The sequence below is a fragment of the Gymnodraco acuticeps genome, unplaced genomic scaffold (assembly GCF_902827175.1).
Source record: "Gymnodraco acuticeps unplaced genomic scaffold, fGymAcu1.1, whole genome shotgun sequence".
Lineage (NCBI taxonomy): Eukaryota > Metazoa > Chordata > Actinopteri > Perciformes > Bathydraconidae > Gymnodraco > Gymnodraco acuticeps.
This window is the reverse complement of record NW_022990341.1, coordinates 301,311-322,453: the sequence shown is the minus strand read 5'-3', so window position 1 is coordinate 322,453 and position 21,143 is coordinate 301,311. Positions and strand designations below refer to the sequence as shown.

General features: G+C 39.9%; 2 protein-coding genes across 21 annotated transcripts in view; both read right to left on the bottom strand.

The window, feature by feature from the left end:
* ap3d1 (adaptor related protein complex 3 subunit delta 1) overlaps positions 1-4,732 on the bottom strand; it is a 43,255-nt gene extending 38,523 nt beyond the window's left edge. For all 9 annotated transcript variants that reach the window (XM_034223493.1, XM_034223497.1, XM_034223499.1 and 6 more), the window contains exons 1-2: positions 4,423-4,732; positions 312-407 (exon numbers count right to left, since the gene is read on the bottom strand). In XM_034223493.1, the coding sequence (XP_034079384.1) occupies positions 312-407; positions 4,423-4,518 (192 nt within the window). In that variant the 5' untranslated portion in view covers positions 4,519-4,732. The remainder of the gene's footprint in view (positions 1-311; positions 408-4,422) is intronic.
* A 1,584-nt stretch (positions 4,733-6,316) lies between these two features.
* hdgfl2 (HDGF like 2) lies at positions 6,317-20,100 on the bottom strand. 12 transcript variants are annotated; one of them, XM_034223612.1, is made up of 20 exons: positions 19,856-20,100; positions 19,328-19,404; positions 17,796-17,937; positions 17,491-17,523; positions 17,154-17,336; positions 14,750-14,866; positions 14,594-14,668; positions 14,175-14,279; positions 13,251-13,355; positions 13,049-13,153; positions 12,771-12,951; positions 12,542-12,647; positions 10,443-10,740; positions 10,218-10,351; positions 9,449-9,516; positions 9,210-9,280; positions 9,011-9,112; positions 8,371-8,527; positions 8,163-8,280; positions 6,317-7,432 (listed from the first exon to the last, which is right to left on the bottom strand). In XM_034223612.1, the coding sequence occupies exons 1-20, from the start codon at positions 19,925-19,927 to the stop codon at positions 7,333-7,335; spliced, it is 2,349 nt and encodes a 782-aa protein (XP_034079503.1). In that variant the 5' UTR covers positions 19,928-20,100; the 3' UTR covers positions 6,317-7,332. The 12 variants fall into 12 exon arrangements, with proteins under 12 accessions (XP_034079503.1, XP_034079506.1, XP_034079507.1 ...); XM_034223615.1 differs by having other exon boundaries at positions 12,771-12,948; XM_034223616.1 differs by having other exon boundaries at positions 13,049-13,150.
* Positions 20,101-21,143: the final 1,043 nt, after the last annotated feature.

Below are 21,143 nucleotides of genomic sequence, written 5' to 3'. Positions count from 1 at the left end.
AGATTATATTTCTGACCTGCTTTGGGGGTCATGTTAGAAACCACAATTATTTCTTGTGAATCAGATCATATCGGATTTGTTTGTTTAATTTTTCTCTTTGTTTGTCTTGGGTGTTGAACTGGTTTCCCTGATAGCATTGTAAGAATAAAGAGACTTTGGCTTAGACTTAGTGAGTTGTTCCCAATAGCAGAGACTTGTCGTGTGCGTCTATCCAGAGAAACACAGGTGGGTTTTCACTGAGAGACAGAAAATGATAGTGTGTATCAAAATAGAAAGAGAGTGATTGTGTGGAGGGTGCTGGGAGAACTTACGTAGGTGAGCTTGCACACGGCATTGGCTTTGACAGCGATGTTGTCCTGCTTGAGCTCCTGTTTGATTTCATCGATGCATGTGGAGATGTACTTGGCCTAAGGGCAGACAAAGGAGAGGACAAACAACAGACATCAGATCAGATTAGGAGGATTGATATCCGCAGTGGAAGGCTGCTTTCAGGCCCCAGAAACAAGCTGGAAGATTTCTGTTCAGTCTGCGGCTGTTGCCCAACCCAGCAGAGGAGGAACTGAATGTAAAGCTGCAATAATAGGTCGATTTAAATATAATCAACTATAGTATTGTTTCAGTAAATAAATGCAAAAGTAGTAGAGTCCCGGTTTTTATTATTTATCATATTACACAGAATATCTTTGGGGTTTGGACTGACAAACAAGATATTCAAAGACATTGCCTTGGACTTTGGAAAACTGGCATTGACATCGTTTACAACTTTCTGACGATTAATAGACCAAACTAATAGTCTACAAAAACAAACGGTATATTATTCGATAACGACACTTATTGTTAGTTAAAACCCAAGCAAAATGATTGTTCTGCAAGTCAAATAAAGTAAAAAAAGGTCCTGAACTTTATCATACACTTTATATAAAATAATGCAGGCTTTAACCCTGAATGTGCCGCTTGCATCGGCCAAAATTCTTCGTGTAGGTCAAACTCAAATCACAAGTCATTGGTTTTGGATCAAAATGATGCCAAGTATAATGTCATTAATTTCCTGGCGTGTGTCAGAGTATGCTCCCCAGCTGTGCCAGCCAGTTTCTTAATGTAAAATACAAAATGTTGAGGTCATATTGCATGTGATGTGGTTTTGGCTTTTACACCAAAAAATGTCCCGTCCGAGATTACATTACATTACATTACATTAGATCTTGCCACACATGAAATGGTACCACTTGTCTATGAGCTTGAACCATAGACTGTATATATAAAGGCTTGAACGCACTTCAACACTGTCTATGCATATGATTTATAAAAAATATGAAAACAAAGGTTTCATAGAATTCAAGTCAAACTATATTAAAAGACTTTTTGTTAATTGCCAATGATATTTAAGACCAATTCTACACACTGCTATCCACGTCTGCAAATGTTTATGCTAGAAACAGCTAAAATAAATTGCCATTTCTAATTTTATATAAATGATACAATGAATGTCAGAAAGAACCATTCATAAAACCCTACTTCCAGTATTTTTGGCGTTTTTAGGAATGTTGAAAAAAACTGATTCAAAGTTATATTTTTAGATTCATTTATTCAATGCCTTTTAACACTTTTTAAGGATCAGCAGGAGCCTTGTAAACATGAGTAAAATATTAAATTGTACCACTTTAAATTACACAGCTGCTGAACATTTCTTTATGCTAGTCTGAAGCTAAAAGGTGACTCTCTTCCATCCTCTGAAGCATTTTAACAAAAGAGCGTTTCCAGGAACTTCACGCCTGAATGAATGAGTGAAAAAATAGCTCTTACAATAAACTCCTGAAATAGAGAGAGCAGAATGTACATTTCATTCAACAGTGGAGGGCGAGCTAAGTGAGACCACAAGATAGAGAAATCAGTCAACCATTGTTGAGAGGAGCAGACCAGCAAAAACAAACACACATATAGCTCTGTAGAGTGAGAGTGTGTGCTGGTCATGTGTGTGCAGTCATGAGACAGCACAGTGACAGGAGGAGGGGGAGAGGGGGGGAGGACTGAGCTCTGAGGCTTTCCTGGAGAAACTGAGGCTACCAAGGAGTGATTCAACAGCAGATCACCAGACACACACGGTGCTGCATCACACTCGTTCTTAATGATTGTTTCAGGACCCATTCAATAACTGAAATTGTTGTCATAATGCCAACAAAGCCACTCTTCAGCCAACAATGCAGACTCAGCTAGAAATAAACAGGAAGGTCTGTACTTTAAAGAAAAACAAGAAGGCGCAGTGTCTGCTGAAGCCAAAACTTGATTCTACAATATTAGAAATATGCTTAAAGTTCTTACTGGTAATCTATAACATAGGACATCCTGAAAACTTATTTCAATATGGCTGCTTTCAATTGGCGTGTGAGGGAGAATGAATGAATGAATGAAACGTACAAAAAAATGCAGCACACACATGAGAAACAAACTGTGGGCTGGCCAGGAAAAAGTTACACACTGAGGCGTACACACACACACACACACACTCACAGTGTATTAATATTTCAGCAAACTGTCCACTGTTGACTTGGCAACCACCACCTTATCCAGGCAGCCCAGGTTGGGTTACAACCATGGTTACAACTGGAGAACTTCTAGGCCCATACATTAAATCAAGAATTGATAGCCTCGAACAACATAGCCGATCTAAGTGCGAGATTTCCAAAAATACATATAGAAATAAGTACTTGTGTGTTTGTGAATAGATGTTTTGATATATTTTTGCTATAGTTTACTTCAATTCATTAAAAATGTTCTTAATATTTTTATTCTGGCATGCAAGTTTTCATAGGGTTATTAACTCATAACAAACGGTCCTTTAGAAGGTTAGGTATAACTTTAATTAAAACACAAATATAGATCTTTAATCTCCAAGCAAAATGTTTACATAGCTGATATGATGTGGTTGGCGAGCAGTACAACTCTGCCACGTTGAGAAAATCCCAAAGATCCCCTCAGGTTAGACACGCTACCTCTACTTTTCACATCTGACCTAAAGCTGGTAACAGGTGTGCACAGCAGCTTCGTCTGCAGCTTCGTGCAACAACAATCCAGGGATTCTGCATTTCACATCCAACCCCTCCAACAACCTGACATGTTTAACAGCAGTAACACAGGGACAATACAACTAAAAGAACAAGCTGATGAGAGATGGAAACGTGGCTGTCCCCAAACAGTAAAAGCCCTCTAATGGTCCATCCATCCCCCTCCTCCCTCTCAGGTCTGTGCTGTGATGAGCCTGTCATATTCACAGAGCTGTGACAGGATGACATCAGCTTCAATCACTGTGGGGGATGTATAAAACAAGCTGCTGGCTGCCTGACTCATTTCTCATGATTTACCCGTTTACAGAAGATGTTTTTTTTATTATTATTATCAACAAACGCACAGTCACACCTGCATTTGTAAACTCATTTTAAACCAGACAGAGAAGTTAAGGCCTGTTGGACACTCGTTTGCCCATGTAATCGGAGCATTCAACAGTGTCCTCAACTCACAAGAGACAAATATCACTGGATACTTCCTACAAAAATGAATCTCTACTCAGATCCTTCAATGCCTTTCTGCTGGAGTACGTAAAGTATTTCGCAATTTGTGTCTGTCTTAGAACAGAAAACTATATAACCTATATTTTCTATTTGGCTTTTCATTTGGGATACTTTTAGTGGTAACACTGTTCATGTTTTGTGGTTTTGTGAGGTAACCCTTTCAATGTTTCTTACTCTTCATCTTTACTCATTGTTTTCAAGTGTCTTATCTTGCTCTTTAAAGCGCTTTGGGATGCATCTTGCATGCACCAGGTGCTACAGTATATAAATACAGTTATTATTATGAAATAAAAAAGGCGAATAATTGATAATGTCATGGTAAGAGGCCTATTGGTAAAACTGAAATTACATATCTCATTAGCAGTAATCTCTGGTATGATCTGCATGAAATAGAAGAGTAATATCCCGGTGAATTCTGATAATCTATCCTCCAACGTCTGTCAGTTAGCTACGTTTGCTAGCTGTCAGTTAGCTAGGTTTGCTAGCTGTCAGTTACAACGTCTCATTGCTTAAAACCTAACATGTAACGTTACCATAAAGTTAACATCAACATTAATTAACGAAACAGTTATTTATCAAACGTTTAAATATCATTCACCGCCTAAAAGCAATTGTTTTGAGTAACTGTTGGTGAAATGACTGAGCAGACGCTACCGTTAGCCGACCTAACGTTAATTCATCTAGCGTTAGCTATTAACGTTAGCCGGCTAGCCTACCTAACGTTAATTCACCTAGCTTTAGCCATTAACGTTAGCTAGCTGCTCAGCGATAACGGTAATGTCACTGTGTGCTGAGTTAAACACATGAATGAATGTCAGGTTAAATATTGTTCCGGTGACACTGGGGGTTGTTTTACCTCTTCTTCCTTGTGATTCCTGATGCCACGTACTAAATCCTGAAGATTTTTATCGAACATCCGATCGATGCTCCCTTTGACAATCTTCAAAGCCATGTTTGCCTGTGACTTGTACCGCTTGTGTCCTGCGGTGCGTCTGCAGAGAGGAGTAAGTGGGTGCCGACCGACCCTCTGGACTGTCTCTCATCCACCCGGGTACCGAGTATGTGCAGGGTCTGCTGTTGTTTACCAAGCCCGGGCAGATGAAGCTGAGGCCGGACGGGGCGTCCTGTGTTGTGCAGAGACGCTGGGAATGGATCAGTGTAGGAAATGGCAGACAAAATGGCGTCTTAAGTCAGCTGACTTTAGTATTATGCGAGACTCTCATAGCAATCAGTGGAATTAAAGGTCCAGCGCTCCCTTCAGAGTAGAAATCTGTTTGATGACAGATTTAGACATTCTAAATGTATGTCCTTGAATTCTTCATAATCTTGTCAACTTCTTTCTTCTTATTCCAATGAAATGTCAAAGTAAACATTCTAGGTCAAAGTCAGACATTTCAGATTTTCCCCAAAATAAATCGCACGAGAGGAATTCTCAGAAAATATAAATGATCTGTTAGGGAAAAAATCACTAGGCCTATATTCTTTTAAATCGGAATTGTGCTTTTTTCCCCCTCAAAATGTTGTCTTTAATCTCAGAATTCTGAAATTAAAGTCGGATTTAAAAAAACAACTTTTGTTCATATCCCTAAATGGTTTTTTCTCATGTGCTCCTTATCCTGTTGCGTACATTAACAAGCCTACAGCATGTGCAGTACTTACTACCAGTTAACTTTATTACATACAAGGTTGACTATGTACTAAGTACCAATAACCTAGAATAAACAACTGGGTCATTCTACAGAAAAGGTGGAAGTGCTGTCACTTACTTTTGCAGACACCAAAATACATGACGTTGACCTAATACTCACATTCATTATATATGTTGAATAAATAGAGATTGTCTTTGCAATGGTACTAAATGAAAAATGGTTTTATACGTAAATTGCAATTTATTTAAAATGCCAAGTTCAAGGAACTGCCTTGTCACTTTGATCATACATGGAAGTGGAGCCTATAGTTTTAATAAAAAAAAATAAAAAATCAATAAATAAATCTAATTTATATTTACATAACATTACAAGCATTAAATATAACACTGAAATGGTAAAAAAAAAACGCAAATTATTATTAATAATATTAAATAAATGTCAGTCACCCAAAATTACGTCATTGGTGTTACTGCTACACAAAACGCTTTTATTTTTGAAATAATGTACTGTCTCTGAAGTGCCTCCTGTAACAAGATATCATTTGAGGCAGTGCAGTGGACAAAGACATAAGGAAAGTCAGATACTTCTTACTTTGTTTGTTAAAGGTGTCATTTTATCTTCAAATGTTACGTGCGTCTTTCAAGTCTGTCAGTGTTACTCATTGCATAGCCCTAGGGGTGAACATTTGAATGGGAAAATGTATTGTATTGAAGAGTTAAACGATTTTGATATTGACTGAAGCCATATTTGGTCTGACACTGCAGCCATTTTGTTAAAATGGTAGTGTTTTCTCCAAATTGTCACTGGTGTTACTCTTCTTCCTGGTAACACGTAACACCAGTGACATTCCTATACAAATAAGCTTTGAATAAAGTATACAAATAATAAAAATACTTTAAGCTCTACTTGTTGTGGATTCATCAAGTTAAGAGTTAGTTATTGCTATTTAACAGGTTTTAGATGTTTTTAGAAGGAATATATTTCAGCAGATTTGTATCACCCAGATTCCACCTTTTCTGTAGAATGACCCAACTATATTGTGATGTTTTGTACAAACACAGCAAATTAAGGGTGTTTTACATCCAGAAATGAGAAACAAAACCATGCTGAGATTTTTATTCAAGTCTCAACTAAGTCATAGAAATGCTTTACCAATTTACATAGCACTAAAAACACCTGTTGTATGCATAAGACGGGGACATGTCAAAATAGGCTGCAGCTACAAGAGATCTCAATAGCTTTTAAGGGCAGTTTTCAATCTGTACAGTTATTCCATTTATTATGCAAGTTACTGAAAGCAGACACTATAGGGAGACGAGAGTGCAAGGTGTTTAACTCCACAGCAGTTGATATTTTAGACAAAACTGTGAATGCAAATATTTGCAAACAAGGCTATAAAAAAGTAGGTGGACCTCAGTTGAATAACATTTTTAAGTGACTCAATTATTGACTTTACATTTCAGACTGGATCAAGACCAGATAATAATATTAATAAAAAAGCTTAACATAAAAGACTCACAGATAGTACTTGACCACTCTTACAATGTCATACACACAGAAAGGAGGCCTTTGTGATGTTGTGTAGGCTTTATCAAAATGAAGCCAACAGATGTAAAGGATGCACAAAATCTTCCAATAGAAAAAAAATTAACGGCATGGCTCCATTTTCCCAAGATAATTCGTCGACGTTTCATCTCATACAACCCCCGCCTAAATTCAGGTTAGAAGTGCTAAAAATGTAATCATTCAATATAAATACCATGTGACAGACCAAAGTAATGGTTCATGTGGTAGAAAGAACAGAATAGCAGGAGTACAGGGGGAAGACCGAGGACGGGCCGAGTGTTGTATAAAACCAAAAGTACATTTTCTGAAATAAAAAGGAGTCTGTGCAGGGCCACAAACTACCATACTAACAAGCTTTCCTTTTGTTGTCTTAAATAATGGACCAAATGGATTGAGCAACAGGGGCCTTCTCGTTTGATATCGTACAAAATGTCTATAAATCAACATTGACGAAACAGATAGGGTAGGAAACGCAGGGGGCACTGTATGACGTCAAACAAAGAGGCCACCATCTTCAGCACTTGGTCCACTGCAGTGGGGTTTCAGGTCTTTCAGCTTTCTACAGCTGGCGGTTCCGTCTCTGCAGAGATGGACTTGTCTGCCTCTTCATACTTGTGAAGCTGTGGTTCAACAGGGCTCTCTGGGCTCCGTCTGAACAGAAAGTACATCATCAGTCACAAATACTGCTGTGGTTCAAATATTACTAAGGAGTGGATGCTACCATTAGCTTTGCAATGGCTAGCAAATGCGTCCTGTTTCTCCGAAGTATTTATTTTCTTTTTCCTTAACCTACGTATTATTATGAAGTAAATGTTGATTGCATAATGACACCATCTGCATTTAGATGTGTTCTCTAAAAGTCTCACTATTACGATGATATTCTGTCTGACACCGGGTACAACCTAACAGAAAATAATGGCCTGATTTACAGCACAAAGCTGTGTAAAACAAAATGTAATGTGTCCTATGGTTGTTGCCAACTATTTTTCAATTAAAGTAGCTAGCATCAACTTAAGATGCGAGTCACCAGGTAAAGTCTTATACGCACATTTGCATATTGGTGTACCGTGGTGAGGTGCTGCTAGCAAGAACTAAAGACAGATTACTTTAAGCAGCATTCAAAATAAATAATAATGTATATTATTTTTATATTTCTTGATCTTTCTTTCTTTTGTCTTGATAAGTAGCTACATTTGTTAATTATTGTAGGCTCTCAGGAGAAGAACAAAATCTATGCAGATGAGATGAGTTTGAAACAGAGATTCCTGTCTATTTTTATTTGTTTTGTAGATGAGCCAAGCTCTGCCTTCATAGCATGATATTTGCCCTTTCCAATTACAAGAGCATTAGTTAATTAGTTGAGTTTACATGGGATGCATACCTGATTGGACTTGAAGCAGTATCGTCATTATTTTCCTCATTGGCTGGTGATTTTGGATTTTCCTTTACCTCCATATCATCCTTTTTCTCTTGTGAATCCCCATTCACTGGAGCAGAGTCTAAAAAATGCAAATTAACATATAAATACAAAATAAATCTAAACCACATTAAACCCAGATGGAGGTAATATCCACGGTGTGATTTCTTACCTGTGTTTTGTGTCTCCTTCTCATTATTTTCTGGTTCCTTGTCCTCTGTTTGAGGTTTAGCTGCCTCCTCCGACTTTCCCATAAAGCGTAGTTTTAACTTGTTGTAGACCTCAGTGGCTTTTATCATGACTGCATTACTGGCCTTATACCGTCGGATCTATATTGTCCCAAACACACAGAAAAAAACATGAAAGGAATTGGAAATACAAATGAGAATTGAAATAGGAAAAATACAGGACTGCCGTGACAGCTCTGATTTTAGGATATAATATAAAATATAAAACGTATTCAGCATAGTGTAAATCAACATTTGAGTGAATTAAAGAATTAAGGCTAATAAATAAGACCTACTTAGTAAAGTAAAGTGACCACATTTTGATATTGTGTCATTAGAAATCACCTCAGAGGCACAATCAAGTGTTGGATTAGTGCATTGATTATCAATATTCTGAAAAACCAATGGTAACCCCAAGAAAACGTAATGTAATTTCTTGACTAATGCGGTGTATGTTACCACAAAAAGTACACACATTTAAAAGAGGACACTATGCCATGTATTTCATTTGCCGTTATTGTAACTGCAGGTTATCCTGTCGCAAGATAAGTTTACGAACCTAAAGAATTATCATAGAAAACACACCTTTTTTAGTGTGGCAATAACTTCAGCGTTCTTATGGAGGATCTGGCTGGTGACGGGCACAGCAGCCAGTTCATCCAGCGCCTGTAGACACCGGTCTATGTCCTGAAAACACAGTTATACACAATTTCATTTGTCATGCTGGCTTTAAAACAAAGACATGAGCAAATGTTGCTTAATTTAAATCATATATGTCACTTACCGGGTTGTCCACTTTGAGTGCAAACTTTATGTCAGTGTGAAGTTTCTGTAGCTTTTCATCTGGTGATGGCTCTGCGTGGGAAGTTAGAGTCAATATTTTGTGCTGAATAACTACTTAAAATAATGAAACGGACATGATTGCCCTCGATATGAGAATCTTTCAACCGTCTATGCAAACACCTTTCCACCTTCAATGACGAGTACTCTTCAATAAACAGACTGACTGTATGAGGCATTTACCCTTTTTCTTTTCCACCTTCTTCTCTGGCGGCCTCTCTGGTTTGCGTCTTGGTTTTTCAGGCTTAGACCTGAGAGACGGAGAAGGGGGAACTCTGTGATCTGTGTACATTAAATGTTAATGAGGTTCTTCTAATGAGTTTTTGCATACTGTAGTCCACATGTGTCAAACTCAAGGCCCGGGGGCCAAATCAGGCCCTTGGTGGATTTAATTTCGGCCCGCAGGATCATTTTAAATTACTATTAGATCTGGCCCGCCGGTATATTGCACGCACACCTTCACTCCATCCTGAGGGTCTCCTCCGCTCAGAGCCTGAGCCCAAACATTGATGACCTTGCACCCAAGATGAGATGCCAAGTATCTGGCTTGAACTAGCATCACAGAGCAGCAACCTGAGTTTAATGGATGTTTCCTTCTGCACTTTCTCTCTCACGACAACAGGGTATGTTTGGTTTTTCTTTGAGGGAAATAGTTTTGTTGAAGCTGTTGTTGGCCTGTGGGAAAATGTAATCATAAGAAATGACTCTGGAAAAGCTGCAGATAGAGCCATAAGAAATGAATGCAACTGATTATTTCATGTTTAATGTTGTTTTTATGGGCAATAATTTAAGCTTTATTAGTTCCAGGTTTAATATGTGCAATAAGTTCATTTCAATAAGTTCTGCAATAAACATTCAACGAGTCCGGCCCTCGACTAGTACCCATTTGTGTACCCTCTGTGTATTTGAGTTTGACACCCCTGCTGTAGTCTGTTCCCCTTTGTGCACTCACCTCGCTCTGGTCTTCTCTTCTGACCGTCTGGCTTTTTTCTGTTTAAGCTCTTTCTCCTTCTTATCTTTTCTCTCCTTCTCTTTCTTTATTCTGGCCTTCTTCTGGTTGTCTTGCTTCTTGGACGACTTCTTTGACTTTTGATGTGAAAAAAACAAGAACACTTAAAAGTCGATTACAGCCCTATTCATCTAAATGAAGGCAACAAATTCATTTCAGCGTCTGTACCTCAGTAGGTGCCGGAGAATCAGAGTCTGAGGGAGCGGGGATGGGGGCTGGGGGGGGTTTCTTGGACTTCTTCAATGGATGCTCCTCTACGCCTGGATCTGAGCTGTTGTCGCTGTCACTGTCGCTCGCCTTTTTACCCTTATCTTTGTCTTTTTTCTTTTGCTCATCTTCCTCCTTCTCCCGCTCACGTAGCCTGCGGAGCTCCTCTGCCTCCTCTTTTTTCCGGCGCTCCTCCAGCTCTCGCTTACGCTCCTCGTCTCGTTTCTTCCATTCACTGATGCGGTCGGGGCCACTGTCACTGTGGGGGAAAACAGAGCAACGTTTATGCAATTTGGTACATTTGGCAGTAACTTAGTATGTAGGGACTTTGCCTGGGAAACAGACTCACACACTGCTTAAAGGCACGGACACACCAGGCCGACGATGAGCGTCGACACGCCCTACTCAGATTGGTGTGTCCCGCACCATCAGATATTTTCAGCCGGGCCAACGCCTTTTCGTCCGAAAACGCAGTTAGCCATAGGCAGTCGGCAAAATAAATCACTCTGATTGGCTGTTCAGCTAGCGAATCAGTGCATGAGAAGCGAAACGGAAGTGAGGGACCCAAACAAACTATTAAGAAGGCAAATCTGAGATTTCATTTAACTCCAGCTCTCGACACAGCTTCGGGAAAGCCCCATGAGCTCCTCGCTGTTGAGTGAAAATGGAACACACACGCTATTTGTCGTTTGTTTATATCACGCAGTCTGTTCTTCTTCTCTCGGTTATCATGCACTGTCTTCCGGTTGTTGCCTCTTTTGAATGACGAATACACACTACCGCCGCCTGCTGGTAAGGAGAGTTATTGCCACTCACGCATGCGCAGTTCGTACGTGCTTCTTGGCGGTCGGCTGAAGTCTTTGCGGTGTGTTCCAGAGCGACACATGGCCAAGACAAAGAGACGCGAGGCGACACAACAGTCGGGGTCCGTCTGTGTCAGTTCTTTGTTGTCAGATTGGTGTGTCCGGGCCTTTAAAGATGCTGTGTAGTGTATTATAGCTGCCCACTGCCCCTTTCACTAGGATGGGTTAAATGCGAAGTCTACATTTGACTTGATGGTGCTTTGTTCATGATTTAAAGTTAACTTTATTTGATTCATTGTAATGCCCTCTTTATAACGAGCTTGTTTGTAAACATTACTGTTTGTAAAGGCCCTGACACACCAAGCAGTCACCAGAGAACTCGCCGATGCCAACTGTTGCGTCGGCGTGTTCTCCTGCGTCTTGGCCATGTGTCGCACTGGAACACACCGCAAAGACTTCAGCCGAGCACGTAGGAACTGCGCATGCGTGAGTGGCAATAACTCTCCTTACCAGCGGTAGTGTGTATTCGTCATTAAAAACAGGCAACAACCGGAAGACAGAAGAAGAACAGACTTGCTTTTAGTTGTGCAGCTCCACTAAATTGGAACAGTCTGCAAACATGTTTAAAAGTGAGCACTTTGGTTCCCCTGCATCATTTCAAAACTCGGCTGGGTGACATGCTGTTTGATACTCATGGTACCTGTCTCTGTAAATAGAGTTTGTAAACTGTACCTGTACATTATGTTGTTTGTCATCCTTATTGTTGTTCTGTTGTTTTTATGTTACATGTGTAACTAATGTCCTGCAGGTCACCCTTGAAAAAGAGATCTTTTGATCTCAAGGGGCTTCACCTGGTTAAATAAAGGCTACAAACAAACAAGACTACGTGATATAAACAAACAACAAATAGCGTGTGCGTTCCATTTTCACTCTCGTCCATCGAAAACATGTTTCGTGCGGTACTGGAGCTATCAGCCGTTGGAGTGTTGCTTGAGGAAGACATTCTCAAGCAACCGTTTCGCTTCTCATGCACTGATTCGCTAGCTGAACAGCCAATCGGAGTGATTTCTTTGTCCGACTGTCTGTGGCCGACAGTGCGGGACACACCAAATTGAGTTTGGGCGACAGGGCATGCTTCGTCGTCCGACTAACGAAAACGGCGGATTTCGGCCTGGTGTGTCAGGGCCTTAATATGTATAATGTGTATAATATGTATGTACTGTATATAAATAATATGAAGGCATAAAGCAGTCTTACCTGTCGCTGTCGGATGAAGATGAAGGTGTTCGTTTTGCCGGGGTGGGTTTGGGTTTGGGTTTAGGTTTCCGTGCACGAGGCTTTGGTGCGGGCTTCTCTGTGGGTGCTAAAGATAAAGCAAATTAAATAAATGTACGTAGGGCAAAAGGAAAGGGCCTGAAATCTAACTCCAGAAACATTTATTTCCAGAATTGGAAGCTGAAATGTATGAACAGCAATGAACCCACACCTTTCTTGCGTGCCTGTGGGGCTTTTTTAGGAGGAGGGTCTGAGTCTGAGTCAGACTTTGAGCCAGACTGAGACTCGGAGCCGGACACAGCCGGTCGAGGCTTCTCGTCCTCCGACTCGCTGTCAGCTGCTTTCTTCTCTGGTTCTGATCCTGAGTCCGAGTCTGAACCAGACATACCCTTCTTCAACATGACAGAAACAATTGGAGTTAGAGATAAATGAATAATACAAAAACTGCCATGCCATAAACATTTTTTGAATGTGATGCTGATGGTTCACCTTATTCTTCGCTCTGCCTCCTGCTTTTGGTCTACCTCGTCCTCCACCACCTGCTTTCTTCTCTGGATTTGATCCTGAGTCCGAGTCTGAGCCAGACATACCCTTCTTCAACATGACAGAAACAATTGGAGTTAGAGATAAATGAATAATACAAAAACTGCCATGCCATAAAAAAATGTTTAATGTGATGCCGATGGTTCACCTTATTCTTCGCTCTGCCTCCTGCTTTCGGTGCACCTCGTCCTCCACCACCTGCTTTCTTCTCTGGTTCTGATCCTGAGTCCGAGTCTGAGCCAGACATACCCTTCTTCAACATGACAGAACATTTTTGAGTTAGAGATAAATGAATAATTATGGAAGCCCATTTCCGCCACTTAAAAAAATTAAAATCCCCATGAAAAGTCATAATTATGAGATAAAAAAGTCGAATTTACGAGATAAGAAGTGCGCATGCGCTGCAGTGGCGATGTCTGAAAGGTCCCTTCTTCACCTTGCTGCTCTCCACCATGCAAACGGCATCTAGTCCTAAATAAGGTAACTATTACAGGTGACTTTTGTAAATATTGGATGTTACATATAGCCTATATTCCAGCTAAACCACAACAATGCAGTTCATAGCTTTGACATTACCTGTTATGAACTATAATATATATGCCTATAGTTTTGTGGTAACGTTCACGCCACTAATGACAATAGTGTGAGCATACTGCTGCTGTGAGTTGCTAGCCTAACTCTAACCCGTGAACGTTACCAAAAAACTATAGGCATATATATTATAGTTCATAACAGGTAATGTCAAAGCTATGAACTGCATTGTTGTGGTTTAGCTGCAATATAGGCTATATGTAACATCTAACATTTACAAAAGTCACCTGTAATAGTTACCTTATTTAGGACTAGATGCTGTTTGCATGGTGGAAAGCAGCAAGGTGATGAAGGGACCTTTGAAGACAGCGCCACTGCAGCGCATGCGCACTTCTTATCTCATAATTTCGACTTTTTTATCTCATAATTATGACTTTTCATGGGGATTTTTTTTTTTCAAGTGGCGGAAATGGGCTTCCATAAATAATACAAAAACTGCCATGCCATAAAAAAAATGTTTAATGTGATGCCGATGGTTCACCTTGTTCTTCGCTCTGCCTCCTGCTTTCGGTCCACCTCGTCCTCCACCACCTGCTTTCTTCTCTGGTTCTGATCCTGAGTCCGAGTCTGAACCAGACATACCCTTCTTCAACATGACCGAAACAATTGGAGTTAGAGATAAATGAATAATACAAAAACTGCCAAGCCATAAAAAAAATGTTTAATGTGATGCCGATGGTTCACCTTGTTCTTCGCTCTGCCTCCTGCTTTCGGTCCCACCTCGTCCTCCACCACCTGCTGCTGCTTTCTTCTCTGGTTCTGATCCTGAGTCTGAGTCCGAGTTTGAGCCAGACATACCCTTCTTCAACATGACAGAAACAATTGGAGTTAGAGATAAATGAATAATACAAAAACTGCCATGCCATACAAAATGTTTTTAATGTGATGCTGATGGTTCACCTTGTTCTTCGCTCTGCCTCCTGCTTTCGGTCCACCTCGTCCTCCACCACCTGCTTTCTTCTCTGGAGTAAAATCCTGTTGGAAAAAATACAAATGAGTAACATTCATTGGCTTTTTTTGATAACGTGGTGTGTGCATCTGTGTGTGTGTAAATACCTGGTCACTATTCTTGCCGGACTCAGACTCTGAAGGTGTGGGTTCTGAGTCAGATCCACTCTCCTGTTTGTCTCGCTCACTGGACGAGCCACGAGCCTTTTTTGGAGGTGGAGGCCGCTAAAATAGAAACACACATATTTAAATAAAACAAGTTGAACTTTTCAGAATCAGAATACCTTTATTAGTCCCACAGGAGGGGACATTTACATTGTTACAGCAGAAAAGAGCCAAAGACAGTTTAATGTTACCTAAGCATGCATCAAAAGTACTAAAGATAAAAAAAGAAATAATAATAAAAAAGTTACACATTTTACAAAAATACACACCCTGTAACAGTTCTGAGGATTTAGCAGCCAGGTATATATTGCACCGTTTTTAACGGCATATATATATATAATAGGGGTGCACCGAATGGGAAATTCTTGGCCGAAACCGATACCGAAAATAGGAAACAGTTGGCCGAAAACCGAATGCCGAAAGGCCGAAAATGATTAATAGAAATATATATATATAATGTATACATTTTTTACCAATGTTGTTCAGCTACCTGATTATGGAAATAGACATGATTATGGCAAAACTTAACTTAAATAATAATCACTATTATGGGTCCATAAAACATTTATTCAGCACTTTTGAATGCATACAGTACATTTATATATGTCATGTATTATTGCTAAAAAACATTATATCGCAGTCTTAGTGTCGCCAACTCGTTTCTAATATGCAAAGACAACAAATGCGTCGATGATGTATTTTCGATCAGACGAGATCTCTCTCCCCCGTCTGTGTGCGAGGGGGCGGGGCAGTTTACACACACGCAGCTGCTACATGCAGCGGAGCACACTGCGGAGATGGCGGAGAGAACGCGCTCCGAGGTGTGGTTAAACGTTACCCGTCTCGATGTGGAGAATACTTGTTACCATAAGTGCAATAAGAGTTTAGCATGTAAGCACGAGCAATTTGTCTAAACATTTAGCAAAAGTGCACCGCATGCAGACGGAGGAATGTACTGGGTTCGACCGTCTTTCTAGCAGCTCTGTAGCCCCATCCACGAGTAACGTTTCCACGTCAGGTGTTATGTATGCTAGCAGCAACACACGGAGTTAACTACATTATACAAACATGGGTTAATGATTAGAGGAAACTGAGTTATTTAGTTTGTTAAAATGTCAGCTATTCTGTTTACAGTCTGTCATCAGATTATTTAATACGATTTGTTAAAGGCTCAGGGCAATCTCGATGACAAAGGTCAATGTTCCCCCCCCTGTGAGCCAGCCGCGAGCATGGTCGCCGCGTCTTTATTACGTCATCACAACAACACGTTAGGTTACCAACGTAAGCCTGTTCTGACATTCGGTGATATTTTTTTCGGTGCTAAAACCCTTCCGGCCGAAAGCCGAAAGGGCCTTTTTAACCATTTTCGGCCGATAATTTTCGGTGGCCGAATATTCGGTGCATCCCTAATATATAACAACAAGAGGTGTTATAGTCAGTGTTGTTGTGTGTGTGTGTCTTTATCAAGTATTTCACTGCAGCTTGTTTTTATACACAGTCAGTTTTGTTTTCAGCCAAACACGGTGATGGTGAAAGGCAACTCTAATCTCTATAAAGGGCTGTCGACACTGGAACACATTTACAATTGAGCAAATTAGTTTCCATTTATTCGTGGTTTGGGTTGAAGAAAACAAGAACGGAACCGAAGTGATTGTCATTTACCAAGATGCATTAATGCATATGTGTTTCTGTAGTGTAGTATCAAATCAAACTTTTTTGTATAGCCCAATATCACAAAATACGTTTGTCTCAGTGGGCTTTACAGATTAAAAATCAACAACATTGTATGGAGTTACAGCAAAATGAGTATATAGGCGCTTTCACACCGCAGTACTTTGTACTAAAGTGGGAAAAGTACTGCGGTGTGAAAGCGCCTTATGAGTAGTCTATCTGTGTATCTGTGTATTGTACTGTATCATGGACAAGGGTTTAAAATGAGTTTCATGCTCTGTATTGGAAATATGTTGAATTGCACCGTCCCTAACATTTAAAAATAACTTTGAATGTACAGCTCGACCTGTCAAACTTGTACATGTATCATTATTGCTTTTGACAACAAAAAAAGGAAGTTAACAGTCATTAGCGGTATTTTGTTGATACCTCCTGTTTTTCTTAATTCATACCTTACACACAAATTCTCAAAACAGACCTAAGCATTGTAATTGTGATGGTAACTTTGATGCTGCTGATTAAACTTGGTGGCATTGTACCCATAATTGTAAACAAGAATATCATTTTCCATTCAGCTCAACAACAGATAGTCTGATCCAATCAGTAAATGGTTAATTAGCCAAATCCCTGAACAGGCCTTTACCGACAGTTCAATGTTATGTTTAACGGCCATTACCTTAGCAGGAGGTGGCTTTCTCTTCACAGCTACTCCCTTTCCTTCATCTTCACTCCCAGAATCTGAGTCCACCACACTAGCTGAATCTGCTTTCTTAGGCGCTGGGGCTGCTTCTTCCTCGTCGTCATCTTCATCACTTCCTCGTCCGGCATCGTTGCCCTCACTGTCAGATGAGCTGGCCGGCTGCAAATGAAGATGATTGATTAAAAAATGTCAAGACAATTTTCTTTTTCTTTGACGGTTTCTGTCTTAGACAGAGACATAAAAAATGGGGACAGAAATGCAGCAAAGTCCCCTGGTAAGAATTGAACAACAAATGTTGCAGCACGCATCACACCTTAGACTGCTGGCCATCAGGACTCCCTAACTGCTGCGTTTTATTCCAGAGAAAAGACAAGGAATGTTTATTTGTAAAGCACTTTTAAACAACCAGACAATTGAAAGTGCTTTAAAAGTTAATATCTGCATGTTAGTTAGAAAATAATGGACAGAAAAATGTATTAATGTGCAAGAGCTGAGCAGGAATGAATATAAACACCTTCAGGTTTGACACTAATAAAGACTTCAAATTCTTCATTTACAAGTATGAGTTAAACGTAAATTGCTTCAGGATTTAGGATTTCTGAAATAATGGTATCTTACTGCTGGTGGTGCGCTGTAGGATGCATGTGGATTGTTCTGGATCTCCCATAAACCTTCATTGAACCCCTTCCTTTTGTTGGGCTTTCCATAGCGTTCGCTGTACTTTTCATAGGCAAAAAGGTCCTTTGCTGCAAGGAATGCTCTGTGAAGCAGTAAGATTGAAGTATTATTTAAGCTGTACAATTTTCGAAAAAGGACAGTTATTATTGAACAGGTTGGAATTATATAGACTTTACACTGACTGACTTGAAATGTAAGAACACTTGACTGTGCCACCTAGTGATGGATTATTAAACTGCAGGTGCCATATTGTCAAACAGATGGTGTCTGATGCCATATCAGACATATAAACACATCTCTCGAAAACATACTGCTAACTCAGACTGACAAAAGTCTACAGTGAGTAAACCTTCAGAAAAGAATAAAGCTTAAAGGTGGGGTAGGTAAGTTTGAGAAACCGACTCGAGATACACTTTTGTTATATTCCATGGAATACTCTTAACATCCCGATAGCAATAAATATCTTAAGTGCTTTGACTAAAAATCCATAGAAAAAATTTCATCTATGGAAGCCGTAGTACTGTAAAAAGCACGACCAATCATTTTAGCCGGCCCGGCTAAAGTAACTGGATGGCCTACCTGCCTGTCAGCCTTCCATCTGTGCACAAACTTATCTCGTGCCCTCATTGGTCATGTGTGCGTTCGTGTGTGTTGGAGGAGGGGCTCTGTAAGGAAGTGGCAGATTTTTTCCGGCTGTGTATTTTCAAATTCTAGCGCACTCGAGCTGGTTTCTCCAAAATTACCTACCCCACCTTTAAGAGCGGAGACTGACAAACAACTGTGTGAGATAAACGTAGAGAATTGTGTTGTGGTCTCACAGCATAGCTGTCAAAGAGGATATCATGCTAACAAACAGATATGCAGCATGACAAAAATGAAACAATACTTGAATAACTTAATATCAGACAGAATTGTAATACAATTCCCTGCTTACAGTAGATTACAGAAAAGCATTTGCTGTCATTTAAAGAGGCACTATTATGCTTATTTGGGTTTTCCCTTCACTGTAGTGTTTTATAAAGGTTTGTGTGCATGTTACTGGTCTGCAAAGGCTACAATCACCAAGTTTAGCTAGAGGGACTTAGGATTGTAGTCCTTTGTTTACTTCTGCAACATTGTGACATCACTACGTAACACACCTCTTGTATTGGCTAGTGCTCTACTACATTGTACATAATAGACTAAGGGGCAGGACATCTCTAAGCGGTTGACAAAGCACAACAGAGCCGGACAGCTAACCAATCAGAGCAGACTGGGCTCTGGTTTCAGACAGAGGGTGAAAAGAGGTGCTGCAGCACAGGCAGTATGAGAAATAAGAGCTTTTTGAACATTAAAACATGGAGACATGTCACAGTAGAGACATCAAATACAAATATGGAACCTGAAAATGAGCATTATAGGGCCCCTTCAGGTTAAAACAGGTAGGCCGGTTTCTTGTTTCTCTAACTAAAGATAATTACAAAACTACTCACGTCTCATGTGTTCCAAAGAAGAAAATTGGGATTTTATTAGGAGGTGGTTTCACTGCCCCATCAGCCACGTCTTCAATCTGCAAACAAGCAAGTAAATACCAAGTGGCAAATAAAAACATTATAGAACTCATTCAAACATGGTGGCAGCATGTATTCATTTAGGTTGTGTCAGAAAAACATAACATTGCAGAGTGAAGCTGATTTAACTTTGAATGGATGCATATGTGGTGGTTTTATATTGAGTAAAGTGTTTTCTTATCTAGAATTATGAATCGTCATTTCCAAAATAACGTTAGCTTCGCAGCAGTGCATTCCCATGCAGATTAACGTTAGGCCACCAGTATCTCATGCAAATGATGCTGCTAATGCACTGCATAGAGGCCTGAAACACAGCCTATCAGCCTGCCACATATTAATTTGTGCATTTGTGGGATGGTTATACATGTTAGATAGTGGATACACAGAGAGCCTTTGCATGCAGAGCAGCTCATCTCCTCCGCCCCTCCGGCTGCTGCTAGCGTTGCTTACCCTGGCTGGCCAGTGGGGGTACCCCTTCATTTTAGCGAAAACCAGGTCTCCGGGCTGGAAGCTGTGCGGCATTGTCCCACTCCTCGGTGCAGCCGGGATTTAGAAAGTATTCGGCGGCGTAGCCTTCCTGTGTCTCTCTCGGTTTGCTGTTTTTTTCAGGTCGACACGAAACCTAGAAACGATGGGGTTAGCTAGCTAAGCTAACAGTATACTAACGTTACCGCGAGAACAAGCGGCTCAGGGAAGATGGCAGTAATGTACCAAGCACTTCCGGTGAGAGAATGTTCTATGCCTTCAAAATAAAGGACCTCTACTCAATGTAAAAACATTGTAATTAAATTGATCCAACAAATAAAAATAAATAAATTAACCTCAATCTTCATTTATCATACATTTCCAGCGTTAGCATCATTATTAATATTATTACACTAATCCAATCCCCCAGTTTAACTTTACATTTCTGATTTATAATAAACTGCTTTTACTCTTTTGCACGTTATGAGTTAACAATTATTAACATTACCTGTATTTATAGTTAAATATTTCTTACAGTGTTTCTATAACTAATATGTATTGCACTTGTTATACCATGTCTTGTATCTTGTTCTGTAGATTACCTGTCTTTGTGTCTTCTTTATTGTTCATTATTTTGTTTTTCTGAACATGCAAACACAACTCGGTGCGCACTGTATATAGATTGATGACAATATAGCCCCTTATCTTATCTCTGTATATCACCAGAAACCATGTCACATGATGCAGGATCTTAATCTTCAAAAACAATTAAACAAGTATGTGCAACTATATTTGTTACCTACCTATACGTATCTACAAATAATAAACAGGCTTGCATACGTATACTTCTTTATTGTCATATTCACAATCATTAGAGAGCAGTCGATGTCAATAATAGTCTTGGATCTCAGGCTCTCTCTCACAATACTCATACAATTAAGAAAGCAAAATCAAAATACAACTTAAATAAAGCAATATGAATTAGTGCTAGATAGTTGTGCCCATATTATCAAAATGTATTTTAAAGTGTTTCGGATTGATACATTAAATGTGTACATTTTTTAATAACAAAAAGGTTACATAAAGTTTCTGACTTTTATTCTACAAAGTAAATTCTCCTTCGATGTCAAACCGGAAGTTCAGCTTCCAACGTTCTCAGAAGCTTCACTAATCCGGATGAAGCAGGCTGATCGGCTCCACGCGATACGACAACCACGGCGGAAGTCCCGCCTTCCTCTCCTCGCTATTGGCTGACACTCGATCCGTTTCCTCT